The sequence below is a fragment of the Eucalyptus grandis genome, chromosome 7 (assembly GCF_016545825.1).
Source record: "Eucalyptus grandis isolate ANBG69807.140 chromosome 7, ASM1654582v1, whole genome shotgun sequence".
Lineage (NCBI taxonomy): Eukaryota > Viridiplantae > Streptophyta > Magnoliopsida > Myrtales > Myrtaceae > Eucalyptus > Eucalyptus grandis.
This window is the reverse complement of record NC_052618.1, coordinates 58809919-58822945: the sequence shown is the minus strand read 5'-3', so window position 1 is coordinate 58822945 and position 13027 is coordinate 58809919. Positions and strand designations below refer to the sequence as shown.

At 38.2% G+C, this 13027-nt stretch overlaps 1 protein-coding gene across 1 annotated transcript; it reads right to left on the bottom strand.

Moving 5' to 3' along the window:
* Positions 1 to 347: 347 nt before the first annotated feature.
* On the bottom strand, positions 348 to 3798 carry LOC104454593 (serine carboxypeptidase-like 40). The gene is made up of 7 exons (XM_010069496.2): positions 3367 to 3798; positions 2679 to 2786; positions 2321 to 2595; positions 1436 to 1696; positions 1111 to 1322; positions 895 to 1000; positions 348 to 745 (listed from the first exon to the last, which is right to left on the bottom strand). Exons 1-7 carry the CDS (start codon positions 3746 to 3748, stop codon positions 599 to 601), a joined length of 1491 nt encoding a protein of 496 aa, XP_010067798.2. The 5' UTR covers positions 3749 to 3798; the 3' UTR covers positions 348 to 598.
* Between the last annotated feature and the right edge of the window lie 9229 nt (positions 3799 to 13027).

Genomic DNA, 13027 nt, shown 5'->3' with positions numbered 1-13027 from the left:
CTTGTGCAAGGCGTGTGGCTATTCATGTTTAGCGCTCACTCCAGTGAATAAGGGATCATGAGACGATGGGAGTGCGATGGAACGGCACTTGTGACGTCAATTCATCCATTCTGTTCAATTCTTCCCATTATATTGAAATTGTTGCTTGAGTTATTTTAGCGGTCAATTCAATACTAAACTTTTTAATTTGATTTATTTAGTGCGAAACCATGTGACGATTTTCCAATATAACCCTCCCGATGGAGACAAACTAGAATGAATAGGAAAAAAGAAAACTGGCAAAGTCAAAAAAAAGAAAAGAAAACCAATTCAAAAAATTTAAAAACAATCTGCGAAGATCATCCACGTCAGCAAATTCAAAGAGAACTATATTAAAATAATTAGGACTCTTGTGAGCTACAATAATTCTTGATATTGTTTTGTTAATCATCCACGCATCAATTTCTTCGTTAACAGAGAAACAATGACGTTCTTGAATCCCTAATAACTGAATATTTACATGCACGCCCATGTGAATTACCAAAGAAAGAAAACAGAAAGTGGAGAGAAAAGCGAGTCCTCAAGCATTAATTCCATCATCTTCAAGCACTTGAAGGGTCTACTTTGATGGGAGTAGAGAGCCAGCTAGGAAGTGAGAGATGAGAGAGAGAGCTCTCTTGGGCTGATAGCTCGGCACCTGATGCCCTGCTCCTCGCACCGTCGCAAACGTCAGGTCTCCCTCGTACACTTGCACGTACCCTCCGACCTATACCCGCCAAAGACGGTGTGGATTACTTTTCGTTCAGCAAATCGAGCCAATTGATCCCTCCACGAGGAGGAGATCCTAGACGAGAATAATCAAAAGTATGTAACTAAAAGGGGTTTGATGTAGTGAAAGCAAATAAACCGCCTCACCTCGCCCTTAAAGAACCAGGGACGCCATTTACTCTTCGTGGGGAGGCTCATCTTGCTGAGAGACCTCTGGGTCGATGTCACCGGCACTCTTCCGTCCGTATCCCCGCTGCATTTTTAATTATCCGTTAGTCATATTCCACTTCAATCACACACAAAGGATGGCCAAAAGTTGCCGATGACGATGCGCGGGAAAGAAAATTCTTTTTTTGTATTTACCTGAACACCCAGACGCGAAGCCCATTGGACATGAATTCTTGGAGGAGAGGGATGATGGTGGAAGGGCTATCTCCCCACTGCTGGATAACATCGCTGCACGGTTCCCAGTCGTGATTGAGCTTCGTAACGTTGGCATGAAGCGCCTCTTGCACATCTTCTCTGTTCAGGTAAGCATGAACATAGTAGTCTCCACACGGGTCAAAGTTCAGGATCTGGCCAAACAAAACACAACCCGAAAATCTATGACCTAAGGTTTTGCATATTATCGTTCAGAAGTGCAAAAGTTAGAGTGGGGAAATAAAAGGGCAAATGAATTTGAGCTCACGTCGGCCTTCTTGGGAAGAGAAGTCAGGTTGGAAGAGAAGCACAGAGGAGCGTAGATGTTGTAAATGTCGATAGAAGAAACATCATTATCCGCTTCGTTCAAAGCCGAATTGCATTGGTCTACTTGATTGGTGACATTTGGTGAAAAGTTGCAATACTTTTGAATTGCATACCATGTTTCGTCGGATGTCAATGCATGTGTAGCAAAGTATTCGTACATCCCACTCTGGTCCGTCTCGTCATTGATTACTGCGTTTCCAATCTGCATGCATCCATATAGCCTCAATTAAAACCAATCCTTTAATTTTTCTTATCTATCTACATATGTCCAATGTTATGAGCCATGAGCAATGGCTTTAATGCACTAGATTGGTGCTAATCGATAATGGTTACTCCATGGCAAGAGAATTGCCTACTAATATTATATTCATCGGGTGACCCCCAGAAAGAAAGACAAAAAGCATCACATTACATTACAATAGCTGCTACAGCAATGATAATGCAGCATCCACGTTATTTATTTATCAAAAGATCCAGCACTTGTACCGAATAATCCGATGTGATGTTGACAACCATAAGCACACGCTTAGTTGTTAGTTGAATCCCATTATAGCAAATAAAACAATTGAGTAGGGGGTAGTAACTCCTACTCATTATGACAGATAAAAAGGTTTTTCTACATGTCCAAGAGGTTCAACGTGGAAAGTAACTTTATAGCCAAGACGTGCATGATGACTTCTAGCTTTTAATCATTCATTAGAACGCAAAATCCCAACACAAAAACACACGCAAGCTTAAAGCTTGTGAACGTTCAGACTTTTGGTGTTTCCAATGATTTCAACATGTAATGTAAATAATGACAATGCAGTTCATGAACACAACTTACTATAATCCCTTTGAGGTTGATAAGGGTCTTGTTCGCCTTCTTGTTGTTGGCTAAGATGTTGTGAGCGAGCTGAGGCACGTAATGACCCGCGTAGCTCTCGCCTGAAATGTAAAAGTCCCGGTTCTTGTACTCGGGAAACCTCTCCAGCCAATTTAGCAAGAATACATAATTGTCCGCGGCTGTTTTGCTGTCTCCGTTCGCGTTATAGTCCGATGTTGTGTTAGAATAGGAAAAACCGACTCCAGCTGGAGACTCTAGGAACAACACGTTCGCAGCTGCCAACGTAAAACGAATTATTAATCGCCCTATCAGCAAAAAGAAAAGGTGAAATGCTTTTGGTATTTTTTTAATAATTTACCAGCATTCCATCCAAATTTATTTCTGAAGAGAGTCTTCCCATCACTATGGACTCGGAATGGTCCGTGTTCCTGCATTGCTCCATAGGCGATGGATGAGCAACCGGGGCCTGAAAAACCAGCACAAATAGCTAACTTTTACTCACTCAAAAGCACCAGAAAAGAGTCTAAAGATGATTTACAGTATAATGACGTAGTAAGATTACCATCAAAATGATATAGATGACTCATCTGTGATCGCATATATTGGAATTGACAAGATGAATAATGGTAAATCATGATCATAACTTATGTTCATCTACTTTGACTATACACTGCACCTAAAAATATAACGCATATAGCAACGCCTGAGCTCAAAGCACCTGCTGCATTAAGCTATCAATTTGACAGCTCGAAGTTATTCAAAATCAATAAATGGCCAACCAAAACAATTGGAAACATGCTTAGTTCTAGTGACAAAGTTGTTTTCATTATTGTTGTAGCATTAAATACCTATAACGATTGATCAAATTCAAGTTCTGCCTAATATGATCCTGAAACTACCGTGCAATTACGCATCTTGACTCCAAAAACCGTGATGGTAAAGAGAGTAATATGGTTGCATCGGAAGAGAAGAAAACTTTATATTGCTTTCTAAATTTAAGAATGACGTTGGAGATCAAGCGAAACCGGGAAAACTAAAGCATGCACCTCCATTAAGCCATAGAAGAAGTGGCATCAACTCCTTATTTCGCTCTGCTTCGGAAAAATAATAATAAAATGCTCGTCCGGCCAATTCATCGACGGTGACATAACCACCATAATGATCAAATTTGACCGGCGGTTGTCCAGGCAACATTTTGATCCTGTCTTTCTCCTTCAGTCCTTCTTGATGATAAATCTTGGAGTCAAGAATTTCAGGGTGAACGCTCGCCTGAAAAAGGCTCGTGTCGATCCCAGACTTCTTGGACTTCGCTCTATACAGAGAATCAAGAACCTCTCCTTGCTTCTTTCCATGGATATGAACAAGGGATGACAAGATACATAGAGAGAAAAGAAGAAAAGATGAGCGTGGTTTGAGGTTTCTCTCCATTCTTTCTGCTCTCAGCTTCTAACACTTAGAGCCGAGAGAGAGAGATAGAGAGAGAGTTTAATGGTGGTTTTAATATATTGAATTGGATTCAAATTAGCTGTACATATAGAAAAACGGAAGAAAGAGAAGATGGCAATTGGTGATTGACCGGGAAAGTCTCAACAACCTTAGCCTGATTGGATCAAAGTAAATTTCTCCTTTTGTTTCACACGAAATAAATGGCGTGAATACATTTTCCTTAAAAGTAATGGCTTATATCATCTATAAAAACGAATGAACGATAAATATTTTCATCGTTGAAAAAAATGCTTAGACCTAAATTGTTTTCAATAATTAAAAATAATTTCAACGGTTAATTATTTTCGATCATATAAGCGATTTAAAAAAAAAATATTTTCTAATTATTTATTTTTTGCGAAACAAATATATTTTTAGAGTTTTATCATTTTCAGAATCATGTTGTGCCATGTAACTCCATTATATCAGTGTTTGCTCAAATGGAAACATGTGCCGCTTATTATAGGTATATTATAATTTAATTAAATAGAATCAAATATAATATAATATAATATAATATAATATAATATAATATTCATCGCGGCTTAATACTGATCATATGTATCTACAATTAGTATATACATGAGGTACATATGTTACCTTCAACAAAAAATGGGTACTTATGTGTGACATCCCAAATTTTCACTTCCATTTTCTATTAAATAAATCGGACATTTTATCGACACGCTTATAGGATTGTTCTCAAAGCTGATCACTCTCGAGATAACTAGACTATTCAGGGAAGTCATTAAGGAATTTTAAGGCAATAAACTTGAGAATTCGACTGGTAATCGATTTCTCGACCGTGCTCATCTTTAAAGGCCATTACGACACAGTATTGATTTGAGATCAAAGATAGGTCGATTCGACCGAGATGTGTGGCTAATTGTGGGAGACATCACTAAATTGGAAAATTCTCGTCGACCAACACTAGATTAACTTATCTATCATTTTGATACCCTATGTCCGTATTTGAATCCTCGAGATTTTCACAACAACCGAGAGTCGCCAATGTGTCGAGTGGGTTCATTGTAGCTTGAAGAAAATCGACAATGGGTCAATTACACTAAAAATTTCTAAAAATTGCCCGGTAGTCTAGGTCAAGCTAAAAACGCACCTGAGTAAAATTAACCACGAATTTGAATCCGATTTTAGAATTGAAGATTCTGTCACATCACAATAAATTCTAGGAATGTCGACTCAGTCTCAGAAAATTTTTCTACAACCTTAGACTTTTTGGGAAAAAGTCGGCATAGAACCGTTTTTGTTCAGAAAATGCCAAGGATCGTTTTTATCGTAAATTTGGGATGCAAGACGGTTCAATTGGTGAGGAAAAATATCGATTGGATCAGGGACTCGACAACGGGATTTGTTGAGGTCAATTGGGATTGAATTAAGAGAGATTATGTGTCCAATTAAATCCAATGCTTGCCAAATTCGTATGCCCCCATTCCCTATGGTTTTGGACCACTTCAAATGTTGCAAAGAGGGCTTGGGTGGCTGAATTACAGCCATAGAAGACATGCTTGGCTGTGGTTGAAGAGTAGGGGATAAGGAAGAAGAAAAACAATGCATGTGGCCCCCTCTCCCTCTCTATCTCTCCTTCCTCTCTCTTCCCCCTTGCCGTGCGACCTCCATTCTCTACCTCGGTGTGCAATTCGGACATCCAGCAAGCCAAAGAAGGAGTAGCAAGCTAAGCCGTCCACCCCGCACACCTCCACAGCCGCACGATGTCGCTGAAACGCTACCCGCGCCACCGTGCCAACCCGTCACTGCTCACGTCGTCATCCCAACCCCGTCGTGTGTCCAGCAAGCAACCGTGACCAACCAAGCCACCGCCGAAGCCCACCAGAGCTCCAATAGCCGCCGGTTACCTTGCCAAGCCATCTACCGATCCACCGTCGCCATTCCCTCTTCAAACCAGCTTTATTTTCTCTATTTTGCAGCTCAAAATAGAGAGGGAATTAGTGGATTTCAGAGGTGTTGTTTGGCCCGTTTTGAGGTGCTTTTGCGTCTCGAAACCTAGGCCCACTTTGAGGAGAATCGTTCCCCGCAATGTTCTCGTCAGTTTGATTCGACCCGTTCATTAATCAAGTGAGTTTAGCTCACTAAACCTTACTTAGTATGCTAATGATGTTTAGGGGTTGTTTAAATTTAATTAAGTGTGATTAGGTGGATAGATTATAGTAGAGTAATTAATTTAGTGCATTATCGATGCATGTTAGGCAATTGGTTAATGTAGTTAGCAAGTAGACACGTTATATTATATATTGAACGAATCTCAGAAATTTTCCGAGTCTGTTTTGGTGTCCAATTAGACATTACAAGCCTAAATTGAATTTATTGCATTTATTTAATAATTTCCGTAATTATTTAATTAATCAATTATTTTCCGGAAATTAGGCTAGGATAGCCGACGATCAAAATTTTAGGCTGATTATTGTGGTGTAGTCTATTTATTTATTTGAGTGTTAATTTGTACCGAATTGAATTAATTGTGTTTTTAGAATTTTATTTCTAAATTAATCGATTTTGGTAATTGATTGAAAATTGACTGAGCGTCGGTCTACAGCGCCAACAATGTTTTGGTGGGCTGTATAAATTGATGAAAAAGAATGTTGTATTACGTGGCTCGGTGAATAAGTATATCACTTTGAAGAATGCACGTGACTTGTTGAATTGGTATATCACTTTGGAGAATGCACGTGGCTTGGTGATCGAATATATCACCTTGGAGAATGCACATGGCTTGGTGATTAGATGCATCATCTTAGAAAATGTATAGTACAGATTAAAATAATCAGGACATGGTCTGATTGACATGTAATCGACTAGATCAATTGATTGATAATTCGATCTGATGTTATGAATTGATTTCTAAATGTGATATAAGGCATCTATAAATAACGTTGATTTGCAAGACGGAATTGAGGCCAAGGTAAGTCCTCAGACTTGTATTGTGCTTAAGTAGCCTTAAGATGTATTGGCTTCCTAATCAAGTCTTAGAGGATAGAACTTACTGAGATGTCACCTCACCCCGTTGTGGGACAATATTCCAGGTCCTTAGATGGCAGCACCTCCACCTCCTCGTCCTCCCATGCATTTTGGTATTCCCGAAGAGGTCACCGAGATAGGGTATCACTTCCCGATACACCCCCACCCGGAAGGTCTAGAGTATGTTTTGGTGAAATCCACCATCTGGATCGATGTATGTAGAGACGGCCTAGTGCCCCACGAGTATAGGTCGTGGTATCGTCACTACCACGATGGGCGAAGAGAGGGTCTCGTACCGAAAGGTGATGTGCCTCTGTTCATCTTAGATGCAGCATTTGGAGAAAATACTGCAGATCCCAAGGATGGAGCAGTGACCAATGCAAAAGATCCCAAGTTGGGTGATGATCACGACTCTCCAGAGCAATCGGTAGTGGACTCCAACTGGAGTATGGAAAAATGTGAGGTTGTTGAGGAGGAGTACCCAGAGGAGAACCTGGAGGAAGAACCTGAAGAAGATCCTGAGGAGGAATCTGAAGAGGATCCAAAGGAGGATCCAGAGTATGACCCAAATGAGGATTGAAACCCCCACCCTATTTTGCAACCCAATGCATGAACCGATATGTTTTAGATCAGACTCTTGTAAATAGTATTGTAATATATGAGGTTTGCTTGAATAAAAGTATGGCTATGATTTTTCAATTGTGAAAAATATAGTCCTACTTTTCTATCCCATTGTTTTATTGTCTGAGGATTTTATATATTCTTCCGCATGCGTATTAAAATGAAAGAGTCGGCAATGCGTTCTGGGACGTCGCTTTTATATTGACTAGATGAGAGATGGGCGCGTGCTCGAGGATCAGGGCATAACAATATCAATGGAATGGCAATATATTATTCTACTTCTTCCTTTTCTTGTCTTTTTTTCTTTGATAACCATACTTAGTGTTATTTCTTTTTTTTATTCTGTACCATATTCAATGTTGAAAGCTAAAATTTTCAGCACTTAATATCATTAAATGTATTTGATAATCACTAATTACATACAACTTAATTAATTGGTTTAAGTCAAAAATTACTCATTAAGGTAAGTAAGAATGACTTACTTAATTAAGTGATCAAACATAATGTAAAATAAGATTTTACACGTTATATTATCAAAACCTTCCGATAATGCTCATTATGCCAAGTTTAGTATGAAAACAATAAAAATAATGAATTGATTTCATAAGTTATCAAATAAATTTTTGTTTTCATTTTCATTACTTTTCAACGCTTAATATTCATTATTTAAAAGCTCTTGATCTTCTACCGATGCTCATTAACCTTCCTCATAAGAAATTGCCAACTTTTTTTATGACTAGCCAACTGTTATCTGTTTAAATTATGTACTAGCTATTTTTTATTTACTAACTCTCATTTGAATTGATTATTATTGATTGGCTTTTTTATAGACTCACATTATTTCTACCTTTGAAACAGCTTTAGGCTCCCCTAAAAAATTTAAATGGTCTAAAATTGCCCTTACTCAGACTTCCTTATTGGTAAGATTGACGAAAGAGGACAAATATACATTTTATTAACATTTCCTAAATGTAGTTTCTTTTTCTTTTTTTGTTCAATTAAAGAAGTTTACATTTTTTTTCTTTAACGAGAATCATCTATGTTGGAGAAATCTTCTTGAAATGTTTTGAAGTTGACAAATCGTTTCTATCAGTCTAGTCTCGAAGGCTTGCAGACTCGCTATTTAAAGTCTCGAAGACCTTGGGACAGCCGGACTCAAGACTCAAAGTCTATCCTCATTGACAAAGTCACTAATCCATTGAAGAAAGGTTATCCGAACTGGATGTTTCGTTGAGGATTTAACCTTATCAACTGGAGAAGATCTCATGGCTGGAGAAGACATAAACGGAGTCCTTTGATTGATCGAAGATTGATTCGATAATTGAAGATCCGGTGATTGCCTAAATATTATTGGAAGGTTCTCGCTTATGGAAACCGAGATCCCGATTGTATGGGCGAACGGGATTGATGGGCTATCAACACGTTCCTTTAATAGCTTGAACAATCTTCCTAATTGATTCCGTCCAACGGGTAGATTGGAGGAATTCCTTTGGTAAGTGCCAACGGGTATGATGGCATAAAGGAGTATATAAGGAAGACTGTCTTAGTTGTTCAAGGTGTGCGCGATAGAAGAATTCCAAAGTCTCAAGCTCCTTTTTGTTTAGACAAATCCTTTGAGCGAATACTTGTATACGAAAGAGAGAGTCTATATTTGTGAGAAATCTTGAAGAGGTGTGGTAGAACATCTACACTGTGGAATCAAGGCAAAGCTGTGCTGTAACCTCTTTCTTGTTCATAGTGGAATCCAGCCAATAGGCTGTCAGTGAAGAAGAGTGGACGTAGGCTTGATATAAGCCGAACCACTATAAACCGCGTGTTAAATTTTCTCTTCTCTCAGTCTTACTTTGATTATCGTTTCCTCCAACTGTCTAGTATTGTGCAATTACTTGAGAAAAATTCTTTATATACCTATTCACCCCCCTCTAGGTACTCATACTAGCAATATCAATTGGTATCAGAGCCTGTGTACTTACTTTATTTGAAGTGTTTTACTTCGTAGTAAAAGATCCATGGCTAGTATGCTAGCACCGGGGCTGATGGAAGGGCAAAGCAATACAGACCACCCTACTTTGATGGAAAGAATTACAACATCCGGAAGAACAAGATGAAAGCTTTCCTTCGATCAAAGGATCCTCCGGAATGGGACGTTGTAGAAAAAGGAATTACTCATACCACTGCATCAGTCTCTGAAAGAGGAAAAGAAATTGATGAAACCAACGGAATGTCTCAGGAAGAAATAATCAAGAGACAAGCACTCGATGCAAAAGCAATTTACTCCTTATATTGTGCTTTATCACCAACTGAATATAATAGAATATCTTCTTGTGGTACAGCAAAAGAAGTTTGGGACAGATTGCATATCACCTATGAAGGAAAAAGATCGAGTGAAGGAAACAAGAATCAACATTCTTCTCGGTCAATACGAAGCCTTCGTAATGAAACCAGAGAATCTATATCCGACATGTTTAGTCGTTTTACAGATATTGTGAATGGTCTTGAAAATCAAGGTCAACCAACTTCGATCCCATGAAGGTAAACAAGCTACTGCGTGGACTCTCCAGGATTGGAATCACATAAAGACTTCGATAAGAGAGACGCAAAGAATTATGCCACTATCGTCGACGAGCTAATTGGAACTCTTCAGTCTTATGAAGTGGAACGGATCAATGAAGATGAAGATCCAAAAGGTAAGAAATCCATTGCATTAAAATCAAATGATGATTCGATGATACAGATTTTGAAGAAGATATGGACGATGAGGAGCTTGCTCTCATGATAAGAAGATTCAGAAAACTGAATAGAAAAGGAAGAAGGTTCAACTCAAAGAAACAAAGCTTTCAAAGACAAAGACCAAGTCTCGTTGATGATGAGGAACCAAACAAAGACATAATCGCTTTGAATGTAAGAAAAAGGGACACATCGGATCCAACTGTCCTCTTCTTCGAAGAAGAAGAACGGAAAAGCTGAAAGATTTCGAAAAGCTCTCAAAGCCGAAACCCGGAGTGACACAGAGTGTGAAGAAAGTGATAATGAATATGCCAATCTATGTCCGATGGCACAATCGACTCGGACTGGATCGACTCGCACAAAGTGAATTTGAGGCAAGTAATATTAAAATTCCTGTCAAAGTTTCTAAATATATTGATGAATTATGTTTTAGTCTTAAGACTTCTCTCAAAAGAATTTCCGAACTGAAAAAGGAAAACTCAGCTCTAAAACAAAAGGAAAATGTTTTAGTAGAAAGAGTTAAAAGTCTAGACTTGACTGTTTCCACTCTTAAAGAAAATGAAGATGATCTTTTAAAAGAAAATGTTTTTTTAAAAACAGACTTATCAAATATCTCAAAGAAATTTTCAATAGGGTCCGAAAAACTTGAGAAAATTCTTTCAGCTCAAAGACCTTACTTCAATAAGTCTCGGTCTAGGTATGACAGAAGAAACAATTCCCCGATTGATTTTCCTAAAGTAAAAGAAAGAATTAAGAAAAGACTCTCGAGAGAGGTTTACAAAAATCACTTCAAGAAAGTTTTTGTAAAATCTGTAGGTAGAAATGCTCTAAAATGTTCAAAATGCAAAAGTCCGGATCACTTTGAAAAAGAATGTCATATGGTTTGGAAACCTGTTAAGAGAATATGGGCTAATACGCTTATGTTACTAACAAAAAGGACCCAAGAAAGTTTGGGTACCAAAGAAAGCTTGAGACTCTTTTTTAAATGCAGGTCACCGTCAAGAAAAAGGTAAAGTGGTATCTTGACGGTGGATGCTCAAGACACATGACAGAGACTCAAATTGTTTTATACAGATTGCTCAAGTAAATGGTGGAAAAGTTTCATTTGGAGGAAACAAAGCAAAGGGAGTATTGTGGGATTTGGAACTGTGAAAATTGAAATCTCACAATAAGTAATGTTTCCTTAGTGGAAGGACTCAATTACAATCTTCTCAAAGATTAGTCAATTGTGTGATACTGGTTTCAAGATCTTTTTCAAGAAGGAATATGTTCTGGAATCGCAAAGACTCTACTCGTCTTTCATGGGTCGTAGACATGGAAACATTTATCTTCGGATGTGAAACCAAATGAATCGCAATGTTTTATCTCAATTCAAGACGAAGCAAGCTTATGGCACAGAAAGCTTGGTCATGTCAACATGAAGCAATTAGCCAAAATCTCATCAAAGCAGCTTGTTCGAGGACTACCCAAATTACCTTATCAAAAGATCGATCCATGCACTCCATGTATTCGGGGAAAGGGTAAGAAATTCATTCAAGCCAATAAATCATGTCTCTACTAATCATGTACTACAATTGTTGCATATGGATCTCTTCGGACTAACGTGAACACGAGTATTGGAGGTAAGAAATATTGCCTAGTAATTGTGGACGATTACTCCCGTTTACTTGGGTATATTTCCTTGCAAGTAAGTCTCGAAACCTTTCGTATTTTGAAAAGTTTGCTAAAAAGGTTCAAAATGAAAAAGGATGTGTTATCTCAAGTATAAGAACATATCATGGAGGTGAATTTGAAAATCAAGATTTTACAAAATTTTGTGATGAATCGCTTTAATCATGTGTTCTCCTCTCCATATACTCCTCAGCAGAAATGGAGTTGTGGAAAGAAAGAACAGATCTCTTCAGAAATGGCTAGAACTCTTTTAATTGAAAGCAAGATTTCTTCACGATTTTGGGCTGAAGTTGTTTCAACAGCATATTATATCATCAATAGAGTCTTCTTAAGACCTATTCTAAAGAAAACCCTTACGAATTGTTCAAAGATAAGAAGCCTATTGTTTCATACTTTCATGTATTCGGTTGCAAATGTTTTATATTGAAAAATGCAAAAGATCGAGTTGGTAAGTTTGAAGAAAGATCAGATGAAGGTATCTTCCTCGGATATTCTACATCAAGCAAAGCCTTCGAGTCTATAACAAGAAGAGCTATCGTGGAAGAGTCAATGAATGTCAAATTTCAAGACTCAACGCAAGATGAATCAAGTCGACTCATCAAGAAGAGTCCGAACCGCTCCAGCATCTTCCAAAGCTTACAACTCAAGAAGCATCTTAGACTCGGAAAACCAGCTTCAAGATGTTCGTGAAGATCCAAACAAAGAAAGAGATCATCAACAGACAGATCAACGAGTAACTGGAAGCATAAGTCCAGTCATCCCAAAGATCTTATAATCGACCAAATGAATGAAGGAATTCGCACCAGATCCAAAAGGCGAGAAGAGTCTAGTGCTGTGGCTCTCGTTTTTGAAATTGAACCAAAAAGCATAGAAGAAGCTTTATCTGATGAAAGCTGGATTGAAGCTATGCAAGAAGAGCTCGACAGCAGTTTAGCATTAATGATGTCTGGAAATTGACATCCAAACCAAAAGGTAAAACCGTTATTGGAGCTAAATGGGTGTTCGAAACAAGATGAATGAGAAAGGAAAAGTCATACGAAACAAAGCAAGACTCGTGGCCAAGGGATATACGCAAGAAAAAGGAATAGACTATGATGAGACTTACGCTCCAAAGAGCAAGGTTAGAAGCTATTCGACTATTACTTGCGTTTGCTTGTTATAAGAATTTCAGGTTATTCCAAATGGACGTCAAAAGCGCCTTCCTAAATG